The 21,143-nt window shown below is 37.3% G+C and overlaps 6 protein-coding genes and 2 non-coding genes across 9 annotated transcripts; 3 read left to right on the top strand and 5 right to left on the bottom strand.

Annotated features, from left to right (window-relative positions):
* Positions 1-1,505: 1,505 nt before the first annotated feature.
* On the bottom strand, positions 1,506-2,417 carry LOC125602405 (glutathione S-transferase T3-like). The gene has a single exon (XM_048774082.1). It carries the CDS (start codon positions 2,415-2,417, stop codon positions 1,506-1,508), a length of 912 nt encoding a protein of 303 aa, XP_048630039.1.
* A 3,409-nt stretch (positions 2,418-5,826) lies between these two features.
* Positions 5,827-5,899, top strand: TRNAE-CUC. Its single transcript has one exon. It is a non-coding gene; the product is annotated as a tRNA-Glu (tRNA).
* Positions 5,862-7,145, top strand: LOC106411668 (60S ribosomal protein L11-2). Of its 2 annotated transcripts, XM_013852475.3 has the most exons (5): positions 5,862-6,052; positions 6,161-6,268; positions 6,380-6,422; positions 6,490-6,685; positions 6,777-7,145. In XM_013852475.3, the coding sequence occupies exons 1-5, from the start codon at positions 6,050-6,052 to the stop codon at positions 6,973-6,975; spliced, it is 549 nt and encodes a 182-aa protein (XP_013707929.1). In that variant the 5' UTR covers positions 5,862-6,049; the 3' UTR covers positions 6,976-7,145. The 2 variants fall into 2 exon arrangements, with proteins under 2 accessions (XP_013707929.1, XP_013707928.1); XM_013852474.3 differs by lacking the exon at positions 5,862-6,052 and having other exon boundaries at positions 6,155-6,268.
* Positions 7,146-7,928: 783 nt separating this feature from the next.
* Positions 7,929-9,898, top strand: LOC125602404 (transcription factor MYB98-like). The gene is made up of 3 exons (XM_048774081.1): positions 7,929-8,966; positions 9,145-9,271; positions 9,363-9,898. Exons 1-3 carry the CDS (start codon positions 8,392-8,394, stop codon positions 9,840-9,842), a joined length of 1,182 nt encoding a protein of 393 aa, XP_048630038.1. The 5' UTR covers positions 7,929-8,391; the 3' UTR covers positions 9,843-9,898.
* Positions 9,899-10,084: 186 nt separating this feature from the next.
* On the bottom strand, positions 10,085-14,256 carry LOC125602403 (cellulose synthase A catalytic subunit 8 [UDP-forming]-like). The gene is made up of 12 exons (XM_048774080.1): positions 13,990-14,256; positions 13,805-13,884; positions 13,667-13,718; positions 13,423-13,579; positions 13,056-13,331; positions 12,631-12,976; positions 12,429-12,566; positions 12,229-12,354; positions 11,934-12,146; positions 11,408-11,854; positions 10,961-11,314; positions 10,085-10,881 (listed from the first exon to the last, which is right to left on the bottom strand). The coding sequence occupies exons 1-12, from the start codon at positions 14,165-14,167 to the stop codon at positions 10,294-10,296; spliced, it is 2,955 nt and encodes a 984-aa protein (XP_048630037.1). The 5' UTR covers positions 14,168-14,256; the 3' UTR covers positions 10,085-10,293.
* Positions 14,257-15,367: 1,111 nt separating this feature from the next.
* LOC106414426 (metal transporter Nramp5) lies at positions 15,368-18,223 on the bottom strand. The gene is made up of 4 exons (XM_013855086.3): positions 17,317-18,223; positions 16,691-16,827; positions 15,955-16,607; positions 15,368-15,867 (listed from the first exon to the last, which is right to left on the bottom strand). The coding sequence occupies exons 1-4, from the start codon at positions 17,895-17,897 to the stop codon at positions 15,643-15,645; spliced, it is 1,596 nt and encodes a 531-aa protein (XP_013710540.1). The 5' UTR covers positions 17,898-18,223; the 3' UTR covers positions 15,368-15,642.
* A 416-nt stretch (positions 18,224-18,639) lies between these two features.
* Positions 18,640-19,704, bottom strand: LOC125602411 (ras-related protein RABA1d-like). The gene is made up of 2 exons (XM_048774086.1): positions 19,434-19,704; positions 18,640-19,245 (listed from the first exon to the last, which is right to left on the bottom strand). The coding sequence occupies exons 1-2, from the start codon at positions 19,652-19,654 to the stop codon at positions 18,819-18,821; spliced, it is 648 nt and encodes a 215-aa protein (XP_048630043.1). The 5' UTR covers positions 19,655-19,704; the 3' UTR covers positions 18,640-18,818.
* Positions 19,705-20,790: 1,086 nt separating this feature from the next.
* TRNAG-UCC lies at positions 20,791-20,862 on the bottom strand. The gene has a single exon. It is a non-coding gene; the product is annotated as a tRNA-Gly (tRNA).
* Positions 20,863-21,143: the final 281 nt, after the last annotated feature.

Raw genomic sequence — 21,143 nt, forward strand, 5'->3', positions numbered from 1 at the left:
AGCTTGGCCATTTATTATGTCGTCAAAAACAGGTGAGCGATCAAGAACATTGATATCATTTAAGGTACATGGAGGTCCAAAAAACGCATGTCATATCCAGAGATCATATGAAGCAACCGCCTCTAATACGATTGTTAGTTTGCCCGAACCACGAGAATATTGCCCTTTCCAAGCGGTGGGGCAATTTTCCACTCCCAATGCATACAATCGATGCTTCCTATCATCCCGGGAAATCCACGATACTCTCCAACATCAAGTAGACGTTGAAGATCAGCCGGTGTTGGTCTTCGTAAGTATTTATCTCCGAACAAATGAATTATTCCCTCCACAAAATTCTCCACACATGACCGAGTTGTCGTTTCACCGAACCGGAGGTTTTCATCGACCGCATCCGCCGCAGTACCATATGCCAAGACACGGATAACTGCTGTACACTTTTGGAGTGCTGAGAGACCAAGCCTTCCAAGACCATCTCTCTTTTGGCGAAAGAAGTCAACTTCGTTCGAGAGTCGATCAACAATATGCATGAACAATGGCTTGTTCATTCTAAAACGTCGTCGGAAATATTTTTCAGGATACGTTGCCGTTTCACTGAAATAATCATTCCATAAACGTAGATTGCTTTCTTCACGATTTCGTTCGATATAAGCTCGCTTTTTTCTTTTTTTCCTTCGTTCTTCTTGATCATTATTGATGGTCAATCTCTCAAATGTTTGATCTAAATATTGATCGAACATTTGATCAAATGATTCATCAAATGTTTCATCAATTGAATCATTTAAATTGTTTTGATAAGAAGAAGAGGCCATTTTTTGTGATTGAAAAGAAAGATGAATAGAGAAATATTTTTTGGTGTTATGGATATGGTGGGGTTGAGAGTGTGTCTTTCCGTTTGTTTTTTTTAAGAATCAGGAGTGAAAAGGTGATGAAAGAGAGGTATTATCAAAGGTTTGGTGACTTTGATCAAAGGGTGATTTTGATCAAAGATGATCTTTATTGTTTATACAAGAAGGTTTGGTGACTTTGATCAAAGAGAGAAGGGAATTGTTGAACGATGAAACTATGAGAAGAAGAGAAATGTTTTGGTACAAAGAAAGACCAAAGCTTGCATACTTTATATAATGGTAGACATGATTTGGTACAGAGAGTTAGTACAAAAAGACAATGCACAACAATAATGCAATCCGTGGTACATGGAAACGAGAGGTCCGTGATACAAAAGACAATGCACAACAAAACAAAAGACTTCAGGTCCGTGATAGAAGCAAACAAAAGACATCAGAAGCTTGTTGCTCCAACGGCACACGGATGCTCCAACAGAACATGGCTCCTGCATTCGTTCACCTGACAACAAAAACGAGATCAACATTAGAACACAAAACATATATATTAAACAAAAAATTATGCAACAAGTTACACTCAATCACAATAGAAACTTAAGCAACAAGATACAGAACAACACAGAACAAGAACAAGACTTAGAAGACAAACCGAAACCAGTTAAACTAATTTGACATTAACTCATGAATGAGTTTCTTCTTCAAAGCTTCTTCATAATCCGCAAGAGGGTCTTGTTTAGCAATGAGGCTGTCCAGTAACTTTATCTTCGACACCCTTTCTTTCACCACTAAATCATGCTTCTTGAGGGTGCACATTGTGTCAAAGTGAGCCAGCTCCTTCCCGTCATCCACTGTCTTCTTAGACAGCCTTTCTTTGCTGCTTTTCTTCGCGGCCTTAACTCCCGGGGTTCGACGTGTTCCTTCATCATCAAGAGCTGAATCTTCTTCGGTTGCTTTGTAGCTTGTCGAGTCTGAACCATCCTCAAACCGTCTCTTCTTGGAGCTTCCTTCTTTTTTTTTTGCAGTAGATAGGGCACACCACTTCTGATCATTCCGCAACTCTTTCCAAGCATGCTCAAGAGTGAACTTTTTTTTATGGTTAGCGAAGAAGATTTCGTGGGCTACTTTGAGAACATCGTTCTCATTTTGCCCACTGGTTCTCTCTCTCGATGCAGCCTCGTATGCTCCAGGAAACTTGCATACTTGGTCATTGATCTTCTGCCACCGATTCTTACAGTGAGAAGCCTCTCTCTTCTCACTGCCAGCAAGCCTTCGACTAGCAGAGAAGTAGTTAGCTATTCTTTTCCAGAGAGCGTTACACCTTTGCTCATTCCCTATTACGGGATCTTTGCTCGTGTTTAACCACGAGCTGATGAGCAGCACATCGTCTGAAGGCGTCCAAGTCCTTCTTTCCTTCGGCACTGCTTCACTGTCTTCACAAAAGTTTGAATCATCGGTCAAGGGAACTTGCGGTGAAGATTGTGACACGCTATCTGATACGTTTCCGAAGATTACATTTTGTTGACTGCTAAGCAGCTCAACAAAGTTTGAAGGCTGAGTGAATGGATTAAAATCCATTTCGCAAGAGAATGAAGAGAGAAAAACATATAGGAATCTGTTGGAGGAAGAAAGAAGGAAGGAGATTTAAAGAGGGAAGAGAGGTATTATCGAGAATGCAATGTCAGTGTTTTAAAGATAGAAGAGAAGTAATCAACTAGCAACAAACCCATTTCAAGTTGACATATATCTAACATATATTAATTACCATTTCACAACCGTACTCAAACACAAACCACACGCTAACCTTTTCTCAATTCAACATCACTTCTATTAAATACGGACATCAATGCCCAGTTGCCAAAACATTAAAAGATGAAGACATTTACCTGTTCGTCGAGTAAATGTAATCCTCAGCTTTGGCGATTCTCCCTCAACAACCTTGATCCATGCAACTCAACGGATATACACACAGAAAGAAAACATAAATTAGTATCAAAAACGATCAGTTAATACTATCTGGATTCAATTCCAAATGATCATAAACAATCAGTTCATACTATCTCGATTCAATTTTTTAACAACTCAACTCAGACAAGAACGACACTCAATATCAAAAACGATCAGTTAATACTATCTGGATTCAATTCCAAATGATCATAAACAATCAGTTCATACTATCTCGATTCAATTTTTTAACAACTCAACTCAATTATAAACGACCTACGCATATAACCACAACTTTTTATCAAACGTTCAATGCATGCGAGTGATCAAATCGTGTTGAAGCTTTACCTTGCTTTTGATTTCGTAGAGGAGAGCTCGGGCCCTGAGAGATGGCTTGTTCCACGAGACGCTGAGAGATTCATCGCGGAGTCGTCTAGGAGACAGACAGAGAGATGAGGACAGATCATCCTCGATTTCGTCGAGGATGGAGACGGAGAGACGAGGACAGATCATCAAGAGGGGAGATCGGTTGAGAGAAGACGATGCGGCGGAGTCATCGAGGAGAGAGACAGAGAGACGAGGAGAGATCAACCTCGCTTTCGTCGAAGATAGAGACAGAGAGACGAGGAGAGATCATCAAGAGGAGAGATGGGATGAGAGAAAACGATGCGGCGGAGTCGTCGAGGATGGAGACGAGGACAAATCATCAAGAGGGGAGATCGGTTGAGAGAAGACGATGCGGCGGAGTCGTCGAGGAGAGAGACAGAGAGACGAGGAGAGATCAACCTCGCTTTCGTCGAGGATAGAGACAGAGAGACGAGGAGAGATCATCAAGAGGAGAGATGGGTTGAGAGAAGACGATGCGGCGGAGTCGTCGAGGATGGAGACGGAGAGACGAGGAGAGATCAACCTCGCTTTCGTCGAGGATAGTGAAAGAGAGACGAGGAGAGATCATCAAGAGGAGAGATGGGTTGAGAGAAGACGATGCGGCGGAGTCGTCGAGAGAGAAACACGAGACTTGTGTTTCGCGAGAGAGAGAGAAAAGGACGCGGAGTGACGACTTCGCGACGCGTGTCCAATAAGACGCGCTTCTTCATGCGCTTAATTAAGCACCGCTGCCTCTTTAATTTCATCATTTTCTTTTTTTTTTAATCTAAAAATCATTAAGCACCCCTATAAGCATCTGGGTTAATGCTGCTCTTATATATTTTAGGAAAAACATTGTAATAAATGCGTTGACACATGTCATGTGTAAAAGCATTGTAATAAAGGTGTTCACACTAAAATGGACACATGTCACATGTAGAGAGTGTTTCAACCAAACTCTACATAAATATGTTCACACTATGTACTTTACCTTTTAATATAAAACTCACATGCATGGTTTTTCTGTACGTTATTTTTACTGTTTACGAATAAAACTAGACAAATTATTCATTAATTTTGATTCGATTCGTTATCCGTTTTGATTCGAACCAAAAAATCCGGATATCCGTTACTCTATGAAGCAAATCAAATATTAAAATGCAATATCCGTAAAAAAAAAAAACAAATCACAAATATCAATATTTAGAGGAACGAATATCCAATTTGATATGTTATATGCATATATATATATATATATATATATATATATTTAACGAATTATATATAAGTTATATATTATAGTTTATATAAATTTGACAATATTGTTTTTTAAATAATTTCATTTTAAGAATTTTATTTTTCATGTTTTATTTTGAAAAAAATGTCATTTAATATTAATTAATAATATCTTTATATATTTATCAACCATCTTTATATATTTTTACATACACATACATGTGCAAATTGACGTGAGCACCTTATAACTAAGTATTTACCACAACTAAAATATCTATTTTTTTTGGAAGTTAAAATATTCTCTTTTTTAATGTTTCTTTCACTATCAACCAAATTGTAGTAAAATGAGTTGTCTTAATAATTTTTTTTTTAACTATTATCCGTTTAGAAACTATAATATGAAACCATTGGTTCGACATCACGACTATCTAAGGTTCATAACATGAAAACAAACAAATAATAGTAATTTTTTTATTATCACAGGAAAAAAAAGCTAAAACATAAAATATTTTAACCGAACAAACCAAATAAAGATTAATTTAAAATGATAGTTATATTTTAGGAGATTAAAAACAAAAAAATAACTTAAACCCGAACCGATATCCAGATAAAAAGATTAATGTCTTCTTATTAAAAAATAATGAAACTAATAATCATATTCCGCGCAAGACGCGGTTTATTACCTAGTGAGTTTAGTATTAGGGATATATATCCGGATATATATCCTACATCGAAAATTCTAAGGGACATTAAGTAATATATAAAGGGTTATGGCCAATCCGCTAATCACCAATTAGTTTTAAGTTGGAAGCCCAAAAAACTTATCATGGTATCAGAGTAAGAACAAAACAGATCGCTCAAATTCATCTACACAAGGTATTCCAACTTAAAACCAATTAGTGATTAGTGGATTGACCATAACCCTTTATATATTATTTAATGTCCTTTAGAATTTCCGATATGAGATATATATCCCTGATATTTAGTCAAGAGTTTTCTTATATAGTAAGGTTTGAGAAGAAGGTGAAAGTATCTTATTAGTCAAAGAGATCCATTTTCTTACCAGAAGAGGAAGGCTTGCTCTGCTTTTTGTTTTGTTTATTCCTCCTCTTGAATGTTTGTCTTATGTTTTGTTGCTATTAAAGCTTATGACTCTCTTTCTTTTACAAGGGCTAATCTCAATACTCTTTCTCTTTTCGCATTAACAGAAGTTACTATTTGTGTTTTATGGGATTATTAGTTTGTATAATTTAATGGATTTAGAAATTCTAATTTCAGAGCTATTTGTTATATGATTATTTAACCTTCAAATCATGTACTATACAGTCATACTGATTTATGAAATGGTTTATTTATGACTAACTTAAGGCAAATGATTCCAAATAACAACTAGCCAGAATAAACAGATAAATAAACTACGGTTGCTTAGCTTAACAACAATTCCGTTGTAGTCTAGCTGGTCAGGATACTCGGCTCTCACCCGAGAGACCCGGGTTCGAGTCCCGGCAACGGAGTTTATTTTTTATTTGTCATATCTAGGAGCGGGGCACTCTCGTCATTACATCTAGAACAAACCCTAAAGCGTCTCTCATATAATTACCAGACTTCGCGGCCGTCACTGCCACTCCTCTTAGCCCATCTCCCTCGAGTCTTTAATCCCAAAGATGGTACCTTTGCTCAAACTCTTGTATCCTCTAGATTGCTTCTTGCTTCTTGCTTCCGTTCGAAAAGATTTCATTTTTTTAGAATTTTAACCTACTTGTACTGTGATGCAGGCGTCAGAGAAGAAGCTCTCGAACCCTATGAGGGACATCAAGGTCCAGAAGCTCGTTCTCAACATCTCTGTTGGTGAGAGTGGTGATCGTCTCACTCGTGCCTCCAAGGTTCGTTCTTTACTTCGAAGAGGGTTCAAAATCAAGTCTTTACGGTTTAGCATCATTTGCTTTGTTACCATTGTTTTGTCTGAACGAGGGTTTTGGCGGTAATTTGTGTAGGTGTTGGAACAGCTCAGTGGTCAAACCCCTGTCTTCTCCAAGGGTATGTCTGAGCGTTTTAATTATATGCTGTGTCTGTAATTTTGAGAATGGTTGTTGATTGTGAACAGCGAGGTACACTGTGAGGTCTTTCGGAATCAGGCGTAACGAGAAGATTGCTTGCTACGTCACCGTGAGGGGAGACAAGGCGATGCAGCTTCTTGAGAGCGGATTGAAAGTGAAGGAGTACGAGCTCCTGAGGAGGAACTTCAGTGACACTGGCTGCTTTGGGTTCGGTATCCAGGAGCACATTGATCTTGGAATCAAGTAAGTGTTTGTTTGGCTCATTTTGTTAGAGCACTCTTTGTTTTAAGAGAGAGTAGTTTTCTCATGATTCTGCATTTTTTTTGTTCTTCAGGTACGATCCTTCCACTGGTATCTATGGTATGGACTTCTATGTTGTTCTTGAACGTCCTGGATACCGTGTTGCTCGTCGCCGTAGGTGCAAGACTCGCGTTGGGATTCAACATAGAGTCACAAAGGATGATGCCATGAAGTGGTTCCAAGTTAAGTATGAAGGTGTTATCCTCAACAAGTCCCAGAACATCACTGGTTAAAGAGTTTGTTTTGTGGTGTTAGCTCTGTCTCAGAACATCGCGTTGGGATCTCTTGTTTTTTTTTTATCTTTTTTTTTTACTTCTGTTGGTTTAGAATCTGAGTACCCTCGAGATATCAACAATTTTTGGAGGTTATCTATATCAATTTTAAACAATCTCTATGCTTTATAGTTTTGCATGTCAGAGAATGAATCTCACTATTCTTTAGCAAGTTTCGTAGTTTCTTCCAAAGCGAGCTACTTGTCTCTTTGGTAGCTCCTACTTTTGACGAAGTCGTTTATATTAACAGATTGCAAGAAACCGGTTTGGGATTTTGAACCCAAAATCATTGACAACCTCAAGTCTCTTCCCTGTTTCTCAAGAACGTCAGAATAGCTTTCCAAAATATCTTATAGTGTTTACGGGATTACTTCCATATATTTTCCGGCCGGTTCAGGCAGTTGTTTTCCGTTTTGGTGCACACAGAAGTATACCAATGCATACCTTGCGCTCGACGTAACCACGTGGTCTAGGTTTCTAAGCCCACTTAATCCCATCAATTAAGTTGTATCAAATTACAAATAATTAGTACAACCTCTTATATAAGAAATTACGAATGCAGAAAATCTAGCATAGAAGATACTATCCTTTGTAACGTCAAACTAAGATATTTCTCTTCTTGAATCCATTAATTAGACTATAGACCTTAAAGCTAAATGGTCAAGACACTCCTTAGCATCAAAATGGTTATTACTTTTGTTGTTGACTACATTATGCGAGAAATTAACTAACTCAACTAAATATATTTTACAATAGATGAATTGTTAACACATTAAAAGGTAGATTAAATTCCTACTAGCGTTTTGTCAAACATTCAACTATGTTTACCCCAAATTTAACAGCACCCAATATGTAACGTCAACAGAAAAGTTTTTTTTATCTCACATTTTCTTTATTTCATTTCCAATATATTTAAATTTACTTCAAGATTATACAGTTTAAACTTGAATATGGGGAAAATCACATTTTAAATCTTAATTAAGTATAAACTATGAAACAAATTTGCTTTTTTCTTCCTTACATTCATGTTAGGGAAAACCACATTTTAAATCTTTAAGTTGGCAAAAGTTTTCATTTTAAACCATAGAGTTCAACTGCTAACACTTTAAAATTTAAACAATGAAATTAGTTTCAATTTAAGAAAAAACCAAAAAGGTTAAATATTCTAGAATTAATTAATTAAATCAAAATAACATTAGTGCTAACAACAAACTCCATACGTTACTTTCTTACTAACAAATTAATGGGTATAGTAAATGTCTTTCTTTATTGCTTCTCCTACCATACAAATACAAGAAAGAACAAAGCAACACACAAAAACACTTCACTTTTTTTCCACTAATTAATTAGTTTCTTCTTCTCTTCTTTCCAAAAAATATGGAGAATTACGTCGGCGAGAGTGGATTTGCTCCTCTAAACAAAACCGTCTTCACACGTGATCAAGAACAAATGAAAGAAGAAAATTTCCCCTTCCAAGTCGTTGACCAATCAAAGCCCACAAGCTTTCTTCAAGACTTCCAACATCTTGATCATGATCATCAGTTTGATCATCATCATCATCATCATGGCTCTACATCTTCAAATCCTTTGCTCGGTATCCAAACTAGGCCCTCTTGTGTCAATAGTTCTCTTTTCGAGCATTGCGCTTACCAAGACAATATGGTCAATATGGTCAATAAACATGGACCTATGGACATGAAACAAGACAACATGATGATGGGGATGATCTCTTTTGATTACCCTCCTAGAGAGATCACCAAGCCTATGAACTTCGTAATGCCAGATGAAGTTTCATGTGTTTCTGCGGATAATGATTGTTATAAATCGATGAGTTTCAATAAGACCAAACCAATTCTGACAAGAAAGTTGTCTTCATCCTCGTCGTCATCATCATGGAAAGAAAAGAAAGAAACAACATTAGTCAAAGGACAATGGACTTCTGAAGAAGACAGGTTCGTCATTAACATAATATAGCTTAAGATCAATACTTCATAAATTATATATTAGTCTCATTAAAATATGAGACTCCTTGAACTACATTAAGTTATTATGCAATATTACTAACAATAGTTGGATAAACTTTTCCATTTTTGCGGTTTATTAGTAAAGAGTAATTGTTTTTTATAATAGGATAGTGATTCAATTTGTGGAGAAATATGGATTGCGAAAATGGTCGCATATTGCACAAGTGTTACCGGGAAGGATTGGGAAGCAATGTAGAGAGAGATGGCATAACCATTTGAGACCTGACATTAAGGTATGAACTAGTAACCTACCATTTACGTAGTGATGATTAAGGAAACTAAAGATTAGATAGTTTTTAGAGATTATGAATATATTTGTTGTAGAAGGAAACATGGAGTGAAGAAGAAGACAGAGTGCTTATACAATTTCATAAAGAGATTGGGAACAAATGGGCAGAGATTGCCAAAAGACTCCCTGGAAGAACAGAGAACTCGATCAAGAACCACTGGAACGCAACAAAACGAAGACAATTCTCTAAGAGAAAGTGTAGATCTAAGTATCCAAGACCTTCTCTGTTGCAGGATTACATAAAGAGTTTGGATTTGAAAGCCTTGTCGTCTTCCTCTGTGCCTGCAAGAGGTAGACGCAGAGAGAGTAACAAGAAGAAGGATTTTGTGGCGGTTGAGGAAGAGAATAAGAAGAATGAAGATGACCTTTACGGACTAGACAGGATGGTACCTGAATGTGTGTTTACTGATGACTTTGGATTCAATGAGAAGCTTCTTGTGGAAGGATGTAGCATTGACTCATTACTTGATGACCTTCCTCAGCCTGACACTGATACTTTTGCTCATGGATTCTGATTTGTATTGTTTTTATTTTTTAATTTCAGTTTTTTTTTTTGAATGAGACATATTCACCAAACTAATCAAAAATAATTCAACTCGCAGGGTTTTGTTTCAACTGAATAGAACAACAAAATATCATTCTACTAGCATCTTGATTGTAATGTTATGTGTTTGTCTCAATGTTTGCATATTTTTGATGAAAAGTATAATTATATAGTCAAAGATATATTATGTAAGATATTTAAGAAAGTGAAGAATTGTGACCAAAAGAGAAGAAGTTGAAGATTAGTTTTAACATGTCGAAGTAACAGAAACTTCAAACCTAACTTGTCCAACAAGAATATTACTTAATTTGTGGAACAAGCAACCACATAAGAAAACTTCTGTGACAAGAAAGGAAAGTTTTACAAAACAACAACAAAAAAACAGATCATCAATCATTCAAAGGGATACATAGCATCACCTCTTAGCAATCAATCAAAAGGCAGTTCTGCGAAAGTGAGGTCGTGTCAGTCTTAGAGACAAAAGGATTGATACGAACCCAAACAAGAGAAAACACTGAAGCCAGCAAGATAGACCAGAGAATAACAATGGTGGGCGTTCTGTTCTGTCTTCCCATAAGACCTTTAAGGAAAGGATAAAGATGAAGAACGACCCAAAAGGCGAAGAAAATCTTCCCAAACAATGGTCCCCAAGCTTCATAACCTTTGTTTAAAGCATCAGAGAATCCAGCAACGACTCCAACCAAGTTTATTATGAGAAGTGATGTTGGAGGGATCAAGAGAGTTGTCCATTTGACAATGTAAAGCTCACCGAACTCCAAATCTTCTGCGGTTTTCGATGTGACTGTGAAGTTTGTGTCGAGACCGGCGAGCATTTTGAGGAAGCCTTGGAATACAGCAAACAGATGAGCTGAGACACCTCCAATCACCCAAAACTGCTCGTTTCTCCACAAGTCTTCAATGCTCACTCCACTCCATCTAAGCTCAAGGACGCTTGTTAAGATGATTGATATGAAGAGACCTAGAAACAGCATGCTTGCTAGGTTTGATAGCTGCAATAAAATAACAACAAGATTAGTAAAATAACCAAAATACACAACCCCCTAAAATGTTACTTGTTTGACAAGTTACCGTTGGGATGATGAATTTGCCGGTGAGAAGACAAATGGCGGGAAGGGTACAGTAAGCAACAAGAGGCAAGGAAGTGAAGGGATAAACAATGGTGTTAATATAAGCCATTCTCTGGAGCCACTTGAGGCGGCCTCCACTGCAACCATACCAGAGAGGACAATGTCTACTAAGGAAGATCTCAACCGAGCCAAGAGCCCAACGCAGAACCTGGTGAAGCCTATCAGATAGATTGATAGGAGCTGACCCTTTAAAAGCTGGTCTTAGTGGCATACAGTAAATAGATCTCCATCCACGGCAATGCATCTTGAAACCCGTCAAAATATCTTCCGTGATTGATCCATAAATCCATCCGATCTACAAAAACAAAAATAAAGATTATTACAATATATTACCATATATAGTAATAGTTTTAAATATTGATAGTAAAGATAAGAAAGAGTTACTTACTTCTTTTCCCCATTCAGTTTTCTCTTCATATCCGCAACTAATGACATGAATAGCTTCTTTGATGAGCGTTGAAGGGTTCACAGAGTCAGGAACGCCACCGTTCTCCATAAGTGTAGACTCGATGAAAACCGCAGAGAGACCAAACGTTTTCTCAAAGCTGGTTTGTGAAATGAGCATGGATCTCTCGTACTCATCGTAGTTGTCTAGGTCTCCTAGGTTAAAGATTGCAGCGTCAAGTTCTTCTCGCTTTGCGTCTTTGTAAATCTCTGAAGGATCTTGTGTTTGTTTTTTCTTGCTTGGACAGCAGCAACAAGACGAGGAAGAAGATTGCGGTAACATCTTTGGTTTAGAAGGTGGGCTATATCCGTACAGTGCTTGTCTTCTAAAGACACAACCGGTTCCGACATAGACCGGTCCTTGGATCCCATCAAGCCCTCTCATATTAACCTGAAATTAAAAGTCACAAGGTATCAGAAGAAATTCAAGATTTTCTTGAATTTATGAGGGAAATTTTTAGGTAACTTACGTCGAAGAAAACTATGTTTCGGTTAGCGTATCGATCACTCTTGTCGATTCCATCGAATCTCTGTGGGAACTGAACATAGCAAACGTCTTGACCAACGACTGGATCCATTAAGAAGCACATTGCTTCACGGACGGCCTTACTGTTGTTGACGTAGTGATCACAATCAAGATTGAGAATGAATGGAGCATTCGTTAGCACCGCGGAAACCCTCACCTACAATGAAATTATGAAAACAAACTCATTAGGATTGTGTCACAAGTTTTCTTGGATTATGCCAATAAGTTGAAGTTTTTACCAATGCGTTCTCTGCACCAGCCTTCTTGTGATGCTGATATCCAGGTCTCTTCTCTCTAGAGACGTATACTAATCTTGGAAGTTCGTTTCCTTCAATATCACGCGCACCGCTATATCCAAGAAAAACCTACCAAGAGAAGATCAAAACGTCAGAAGAAGAATCTACGAGTATATTCTTGAGAAATGTTTGAGATATAAAACCTGAATCATTCCGGGATGGTCACGAGTATTGTTTCCAGGCCAAGAGGTTCCATCTTGCATTGTCCATCCTTCTTCTGGTGTCTTTTGAGCCTTGGCCACTAAAGCATTCATTCTGATCTTGAACTCTTCATAATCTCTCTACAAAGAAACCAAGAGTTAAGTTTTTGATAATGTTATGGATAAAGCCTTTTGTCTTACTTACTTTCATGGCTCTACGTTCTTTGACAAAAGAAGGCTGAACCTTGTCCCTCAAGTAATCGATTTTAAGCGAGAAGTAAAACTCCGGAGCTCGTGGCTCTATCGAGTACTTCTTGCAGAAAGGCACCCATTTCCTAGCAAAATCTGCTGTCTCAACCAAAGACTCAAACGAAAGCATCGCTGCACCATCATCAGATACATAGCAAGAGACCTTATCCACCGGATAATCAAGGGCCAGGATCGAAAGAACGGTGTTTGCAGTGATCAGAGGAGGCTCCTTCAACGGATCTACTGTACTGACAAAGAAATCCACAGCTGCAAGCTGTGATGGCTCGCCTTCTCTTTCGAATCTGCACAAATGTTTGAGACAAGATATCGGAGATATTTTGACCTACCGTGTAGGTTAAGTAATTGTGAAAGATTTGTTACCTTGCGGATAAACGGTCGATGTAAGTTTCTCTGTTGATAGGAGACCATTTAGGAAACTGATCCAACACCCATGAGAAAGCAAACCAGATCTCACATATCACAGATGTTAGCCATAGACCGTAAGCACTGTCCACAGGATGGGTGATACGGTAGTGGAAGAACAGAGCCAAGATGGTCAGTCGCATGATGATAACGATTCTGTATGAAGTTATCTTTGTCCTTGGGATAGGTATCACAACCGAGAGCACATCTGTAGCAGAAGCAGCCTCTGCGTTTCTGAGAAATGACACAGACCAATCAGTTTCTCAAACTTTCTGGTGATTAATGTACAAAGACTATGTTGTTCCATGATTGAGAATGTGCTTACAGTGATATATCTTCCATGTGCTGTTGGGGAGGAACCTGAGCATCAGGGTCTTCATCTTTTGTTGCCTTTGCATGTTTCTTCTTCTTCTTGCTTTTCTTGTCTTTCCAGCTATCAACTCTGTTCTTCCATATCGGGTTTCCGTATTCATCATTAAGTTCTTCAAGGACAAATCACAATTTCATTGGTTAGTTTTTAAACTATTTAAACTCATCAAAATTTTAAACTTTTGGATATTAGTTCTTACCACTGTCTATTGTGGAGACTGTACTTACATGTCTAGCATGAATTCCAGAATCCTACAAAATAATAAAGAAAATCTTAATCAAATACGTTTTGAAAATTTTATTAAGACAAAAAAAGCAACTAATCGTATAGTACACACCTGAGGAGTGTTACTGATGTGTGTTGCAATAGTGGATTGGTGTTTAGATGTCTTTGTCTCAACATCATCAAGCACATTCTCTGAGGAGTAAACAAAGAAAAAATCATAAACTGTGAAACTACGTTTAACAAAAAAAAGAAGAAGCAAAAATTTATGGAAAAACATTTGAATAAATGTGATAATACCATCATAAGGATTGCCGCAACGCAAGCAGATTCTTCGACCTTCTTTGAATTCATATTCAAGACATGCTTTGCAGATCGGGAAACTACACTCATGGCAAGCAACGAAGAACTCTCCGTTTGGTTTCACACCAATCTCCTCTCCGCACGTGTTGCAGACCGGAGACTTAGACTCCATCATCTTCGTTTTCCCTTGAGAGAGAGAGATAAGAAAAGAACCCTAGTTAGGGACTCAGATTTTTGGCTGGGTAAGAGATTGAGAAGTCATGGGTGTGTTTTGTAATAGCGTGGGAAAAGGAGATTTTTTTCTGTTTTAAAAAAGTTTGGTGGATTGGTGAAAAAAATCGGAAGTTGAGAAGTTTCTATCGTTCACCAATTTTTTTCTGAGAAAGCTGACGGCTAGCTAAAACATACATTGTTTAGTTGGGCAAGAAGTAGATTTTGCGGCATAGTGAAGGAAAGTTTCAGTTAAGTTAGTGTGTCTGATGTGACACCTAATGTTTTGTCTCTAACCATCGGCAGATAATTGCTTGCCTCCTAAGCGTCACCATACTTTCTCCATCACGTCAACATTTTAAAATGTATTTATATAGTTTTAAAATAGTCAGCATTTTAAGTGTATATATAATTTTAAAATAATTAGCATTTAAAGATTTGGGTAGTTTTTTGAAACGGGCCCGGCCGGAATGTTTTTATAGTAATTTACTGTTTCAAAATATCATTTTATAATATTTTTTGTATATATATTTTATTAGTTTTGAGATCGAATTCTAGATTGGAGAATAAACTGTAAAATAATTTTTTTGAATATTATTTGGGATCAATAATTTATATATTAATAAATTTGGTATTTACATGTATAATTAAAATATTAAATTATTAGCAATACATAATTAATTATGTAAAAAAAATGTATTGTTTTGTTTCCATTATATTTTTTGTTTTCCATTATATATGAAATAATATTGTTTATCATTAATTATTTAGAAACGATTAATGTATGTTACATGCTTGTTTTAAATAATGGAAAAATATTTAATGGTAAGATGGGTAAATGATTAATATCTTAGTGGCAGAATTTGTAATTTTGAACTCGAAATTACTTCATTTTATTAACATAGATGAACAATTTTTCAAACTGTTGCTAATAAATGACAAAATCAAATTGTTGCTAATAAATTACAAAATAATGCACATAAGCAAATGATCAGTCAAACATTCAAATTAACATAGAAAACAGCGGCACAAATACTCACAGAATCGATGAATCTGCAGCAACCAATAATATAATTAAGATCAAAAAGGTAACATGTTTCTAATTCTAACCTTACTACTACCACACTTCTCTGTTTTTTGTTTTTGTTTTTCTTCTTCTGGTTAACCGCTTCTTTGTTTATTAATGTTGAACGTATTTTACATAATTCTACTCAATATTTGCAATGATGTTACAATACAAATTCAACAAATCAATCTACAAATGTATCCCATTCGGTCTTTCCCTAATCTCACAACCCAGTTGCCACTGGTCTACTCTCTGAAATCCAGCAATCGAGCACAAAATGCAGCAGAACCATCAACTCAAAATCGATCAAACCGCTTCTGTCTTTGCTCTGACGTGTTTAAGGGCTGAAAAGTTCGTGAGTCAGTTTTGGTTTTCTACGTCTCTGTGGAAACAACTCTCTGTGACATTTCTAAGCTCGACCAAGAAGAAAACTGTGATCTTCTATAGGAAACAAGATAAATGATGAAACTGACGTATGCCACTACTCCAGCAAAAACCAGTAACCCAACAAAAAACCCGTTCGCTGCTGCCATGAAGAAATCAAGAAGAAGATACCCATTTATCATCATCACAAACACCGCCACGGTCCACGCTAGCTTCTACAAAGATTCAAAAACTGACTCGTTACAATTCACATTACAACAACAAACAAAAATGAAAAAAAAAATAAAACAAAACAAGCTTACCTCAAGCGAAGGTCCGATTTTGAAGACACCCATGATATGTTCATTAGAAACCATAGTCAATAGAGGAATAACAGCGAAAGGAATCTGCATCGACTGAAGAATGTTAAGCCATTCGTTTAAAACATCAAGCGACCCCTCTGATGTGTTGAACATAAGCGCTACAACCATAGTTGGCACAATCGCAAAGCTTCTTGTTATAAAAGCTGATAGCCATTGCTCCATCTGAAGATCTAAGAACCCTTCCATTATAAACTGTCCAGCGTAAGTTCCTGTAATGGTACTGCTTTGTCCAGCAGCTAACAAACCGATCCCCCAAATGTATAGTATGGGGAAAACCCCGCCGCCATACTTCTCCTGTAGGTAATGTCCCGCGTTAACTAGTCCTATACTATCAGCCTGTTTGGTTCCATAAAACCCTTTAGCGAAAACCGCGGTTACAAAGAGATTGATCATGAAAGAGACAAAAAGCGCGGCGGTTGATTCGATGTTGTAGTAGTTGAGAGCTTCTTGAACTCTGTGTATGTCCTTTGGGTTGGTCTTCCTGGACTGCACTAAAGCGGAATGCAAGAACACATTGTGAGGCGTTATTACGCATCCCACTACTCCAACAGCTTGTCTGATTGTCTTTGATCCGAGCTTCGGAATAAGAATGCCTTTCAAGTCATCAAATAATTAAAAAAAAATCAAGAACTGGTATCAATAAAAGACAATGTCATATTCTTAAAATTTCAAGTACCTATGATTAGTTCTTCTCTGCTCGGTTTAGTTTCATTGAACATCCAAGCAAAGGAAAGAGCCATTGTCGCGATTAAAACCGCGAAAAGACCTTCTAGTTTCCTCATTCCACACTTCTCCAAATACGAAATCAAGAAGCTGTCATTTCACAAGATTAAGCATAAGCATCTGATCCTCTTCAATTTCTCCAGATATGAACTAAATCAAAAAGCTATTTCACAAGAACACACATAAAAAAAGAGAGCATCTACCTAACTTCCTTACCAATCAAAGGGCATGATACAAAAACACACATCAAAAGATAGAGAGAATATCACCAATTTTGACCTAACTTGCTTACCTATCAAAGGACATGGTACAAAAACACACATGAAAGATAGAGAGATTCAGCAATTTTGACCTAACTTGCTTACCAATCAAACCCCATGATACAAGAACACACATCAAAAGATAGAGAATATCATCAATTTTGACCTAACTTGCTTACCAAGCAAACAACATGAGAAAATAAAACACAATTAAAAGTCACCAATTTTTGACCTAACTTGCTTACCAATCAAACCCCATGATACAAGAACACACATCAAAAGATAGAGAATATCATCAATTTTGACCTAACTTGCTTACCAATCAAGCGAGGTGATGATAACACCGGCCCAAATAGGTAAGAACCCACGTGTCAATATCTGAAGAGCGATAGCGCTTCCGATGACTTCCTGAATATCAGCTCCGATCAAAGCAACCTCCGCCATGAACCAAAGCAGTATCCTCGCCCACGACGGGTACTCGCTTCTGCAAATCTCCGCCAGATGCCGACCCGTCGCGACACCGATCCGAGCCGAGAGAAGCTGAATGAGAAGTCCCATCAGCGTGGCCCATAGAAGAAGCCACAGAAGCGAGTATCCAGCCACGGCTCCGGCTTGTAGGTCCCCTTCGATGTTTCCAGGGTCTAGAAACGCGATGCTCATGAGAAACCCAGGTCCCGTGAATTTCCATAGCTTCGCCCACGAGAACGGAGGAACTGACTCTAAGGTGGTCTCTCCGTCTTCCTCTACGGTCACTACCTGATTCTCCGGTGGCTCCGCCGGTGACTCGCTGGGATCGTCGGATTGAGAGGTTTCGGGGAGTAGGAGACGTTTGAACTCGCCGTTACTTTCGTTACGTTTCAAAGGGCTGTTCACTTGGCGGGAAACGGTTGGATCCGTCATGTTTTGTAACGGAATATTCTTTTGGCGTTTGTGACGATTGTGATTTAGTCAAGAAAAGTCAAATGACAAAACAAAAAATCGATTTTCTAAAAAAAAAAGAATTATAAATGTTGTCAATAATTTCTATTATTAGTTGTTTCTTCACGAAATTTAGCAGAATAATTATTGGTTTAGAGATTTTTACGGACTGAAAAGAAAACAAGCTGAACAAACCATAGACCGGAACCGGTTAAACCACAAAATCCATCAATCGGTACAGAATCTTACCGAAGCTAAGCAGTTTTCAAGCAAAGCCAATTAAAATGCATAACTCGGTGGAAGTCCAATAATTTAATTACAAACTCATTAATGTTTTTACGCTAAAATATATGGAGTTCTAAGTCTCAGAAAATGATTTATTAGGACATCTCCAGCTCAGTTTCTTTTTTCACTCTAAAATAAAATTTAAAGTAAAAATGCTCTAATAGTAATTTATTTTCACTCTATAATAGAGTAAAAATATATTTACTCTATAATAGAGTAAAAATATATTTACTCTATTGTAGATGGTCTTTTGAAAATCTTATATGAAATTTTTAGCATAGTGAAAATAAAATTTATAGGCGTGTATATTTATGAAAACGGTTCAATCACGTACAAGTGTGATTTTTTGTAAAATACTAATTCTAATAAAATACAATTTTTATTTTTGTTAAAAATCAGACCAAAACGGGTTAAATTACAAAATCCCTCAACCAGTACATAATCAGACCAAAACTAAGCAACTTTCAAGCAAAGCAAATCAAAAGCATAACACAGTTTGTTTCCTAAAAATAAAGCAAACATCTTCAAAAGTATTTTGAATGTAAAAAATAAAAAAGATCTTAGCTTGGGGACACAGACCAAACCCCTCAAATAATTAAGCAAGAGACTAACAAGTCTTTAGTTGGAGCAACAACCTGTTTTCTTCACAGCAGAGACATCAAGATCAATCTTCTCTCCTTTAAAAACATTACCCGAGTTTGAATCGTCACCAGCCTCCATTGCTTTCTTGCTCACAACTTGGTGAATCTGAGTGAGTACTTCCGAAAACGCGTTCTCAACGTTAGTAGCTTCAAGCGCTGAAGTCTCCATGAAGTAGAGTGATTCATTCTCCGCAAAAGACTTAGCATCTTCGGTTTGAACAGCTATAAGATGACGAAGATCTGATTTGTTTCCCAAAAGCATCACGACTATGTTTGGGTCGGTGTGGTCACGGAGTTCCCTAAGCCACCTCTCAACGTTTTCGAAGGTGGAGTGTCGTGTAACGTCGTAGACAAGAAGCGCCCCAACCGCTCCTCGGTAGTATGCACTAGTGATCGCACGGTACCTACAAAAATGACCATAATAATATAAAAGCTATCTTATTGGTTATTGGTCAAAGTACATATTGGTTTATATCTGCTGCATTTCATCAAGATAAGCTGGTCCTAAGATCTACAATGAAAGAACCATAAATTCTAAAGGCGAATGAGTAAAGAACCAAGATTGAGAAGAGACACTAGTCACACAACAAACCTTTCTTGACCAGCAGTGTCCCAAATCTGGGCTTTGATGACTTTGTCCTTAACATTCAAGCTACGAGTGGCGAACTCGACGCCGATCGTGGACTTGGACTCGAGGCTAAACTCGTTCCTGGTGAAACGAGAGAGCAGATTGGACTTTCCAACGCCCGAATCACCGATCAGAACCACCTTGAAAAGGTAATCGTAATCATCATCTGCTTTGTAACCCGCCATTAAAACTGCTCACGGCAAGAAGAAAAGACTAAACTTCACTTTTAGTTTTTTTTTTTTTTTTTTTTCCTCTTGGGAATCAAAAGTCTTCCCAGATTAACAGAGAAAGATAGAGACTGTTGTGAAACTAGGGTAAGACTTGTGTCTTTCTACATCTACACACAATTAAACTGATATGGCATGGGTGAAAAAAATGTTGTGGAAAAGACCAAAACATCCCTGATGATTCGTCTGATCTATGGCGTTTTACCCTTTAAACTAGGGGTACAACCGATATTTACCGGTTAACGCCTTTCATTTTCTTGAAAAGGTCACAAAGTGGTGGCCCTCATGTTTAACATTGGTAAACGGCGATCATAGTTTTAGTCACTGTAGTTGGCATTGCCAAAAATATGTAAACTATGTCCACTGTCAGAATGATGATGATCTAACTCCTAAAGTCCTAAATAAAATGTAGAAATATTTTAATCTGTTTATCACAACTAGATAGAAACAAGTCTCAACAATCCCGGTTCGTTTTCTTCTCTTTTATTTTGGTCTTGACTCTTGAGGCTGTGAATCAAACTTGGAACATAACTGAGGAGACATGTGCTACTGCTCAATGATTTGTAACTGATGAAACTTGGAGCATAACTGTTTTTAATTTCAGAGAGATATTTGCCATGTGAAAGTGCTCAATGATTTGTAATATGAAGCTCATATAATCATATATTAACATTGTCAAGTTCAATTTTTTTTGTTAATGTAAGAACCATGGTACGGTACTACTGTATATGGTTATTGACGTTTATTTCCAATGTATATGAGCATTGCGATTATGCTACATATACTCTGTAATCATCTAATGTAAACTCTGCCCAAATCATTATGTGTATCAGTGCATGCCAAAGCATAAGGGTATGATTATAGCTGAAACTGTTAGAGGTTTCTTAAATTTTCTTTTTGTTTTTGTTTTGTTTTGTTTTGTTTTGTCTGATTAAAAAAAAAATTAAAAAGAGAACCAATCGCCGACCGCCACGTGTCAATGGACCCGCAAACAGTGTAAGAAACTAACCAAGATCGATTGAGAGATGTCTGTAGCTAAAACATATACACTATGTTGTCGCATCAAAAAGATTCCCCATTAAACATATAAAAAATGCGTCTGCCGGGAGTTGAACCCGGGTCTATTGCTTGGAAGGCAATTATCCTAACCGTTGGACTACAGACGCTTTTGTTGGTTCAAACGGATACAATAACATTTGACCAAACATTATCTAACCTTTGTTGTGGTAATCCTTTGGAAGAGATTTACGCCAAAGTTTTGTTTAAGGTTAAGGATGTAGAAAGTGTTAACTTTTAGGCCTTGATTGATAGAGCATTATCATTAGCATTATGCTCTACATTATCCAATCAACAATTGTTAGAAAAGTATTTAGAGAAGTATTTACTAAATGCAAATGCTCTCCAAATGCTCTCTGGCCAATGCTTTCACATGAAGCTTTTATAAGAG

The sequence above is a fragment of the Brassica napus genome, unplaced genomic scaffold, assembly GCF_020379485.1.
Source record: "Brassica napus cultivar Da-Ae unplaced genomic scaffold, Da-Ae ScsIHWf_2838;HRSCAF=3618, whole genome shotgun sequence".
In the NCBI taxonomy this organism is placed as follows: Eukaryota; Viridiplantae; Streptophyta; class Magnoliopsida; order Brassicales; family Brassicaceae; genus Brassica; species Brassica napus.

Bases quoted from the DNA above. Each gene is read 5' to 3' on its own strand.
- LOC125602403 (XM_048774080.1), bottom strand. From the start codon at position 14,167: ATGATGGAGTCTAAGTCTCCGGTCTGCAACACGTGCGGAGAGGAGATT. The intron at 12,977-13,055 runs GTAACAAATCTT...ACATTTGTGCAG, and splicing joins ATCGACCGTTTATCCGCAAG to ATTCGAAAGAGAAGGCGAGC. The intron at 12,355-12,428 runs GTTTTATATCTC...TTCTCTTGGTAG, and splicing joins ACCATCCCGGAATGATTCAG to GTTTTTCTTGGATATAGCGG.
- LOC106414426 (XM_013855086.3), bottom strand. From the start codon at position 17,897: ATGACGGATCCAACCGTTTCCCGCCAAGTGAACAGCCCTTTGAAACGT. The intron at 16,828-17,316 runs GTAAGCAAGTTA...GTGAAATGACAG, and splicing joins ATCATCACCTCGCTTGATTG to CTTCTTGATTTCGTATTTGG. The intron at 16,608-16,690 runs GTACTTGAAATT...ATGACTTGAAAG, and splicing joins CAGAGAAGAACTAATCATAG to GCATTCTTATTCCGAAGCTC.
- LOC125602411 (XM_048774086.1), bottom strand. From the start codon at position 19,654: ATGGCGGGTTACAAAGCAGATGATGATTACGATTACCTTTTCAAGGTG. The intron at 19,246-19,433 runs GTTTGTTGTGTG...TCATTTTTGTAG, and splicing joins GACACTGCTGGTCAAGAAAG to GTACCGTGCGATCACTAGTG.
- LOC125602404 (XM_048774081.1), top strand. From the start codon at position 8,392: ATGGAGAATTACGTCGGCGAGAGTGGATTTGCTCCTCTAAACAAAACC. The intron at 8,967-9,144 runs GTTCGTCATTAA...TTTTTATAATAG, and splicing joins TGGACTTCTGAAGAAGACAG to GATAGTGATTCAATTTGTGG. The intron at 9,272-9,362 runs GTATGAACTAGT...TATTTGTTGTAG, and splicing joins ATTTGAGACCTGACATTAAG to AAGGAAACATGGAGTGAAGA.
- LOC125602405 (XM_048774082.1), bottom strand. From the start codon at position 2,417: ATGGATTTTAATCCATTCACTCAGCCTTCAAACTTTGTTGAGCTGCTT.
- LOC106411668 (XM_013852474.3), top strand. From the start codon at position 6,155: ATGCAGGCGTCAGAGAAGAAGCTCTCGAACCCTATGAGGGACATCAAG. The intron at 6,423-6,489 runs GTATGTCTGAGC...GATTGTGAACAG, and splicing joins AACCCCTGTCTTCTCCAAGG to CGAGGTACACTGTGAGGTCT. The intron at 6,686-6,776 runs GTAAGTGTTTGT...TTTGTTCTTCAG, and splicing joins CACATTGATCTTGGAATCAA to GTACGATCCTTCCACTGGTA.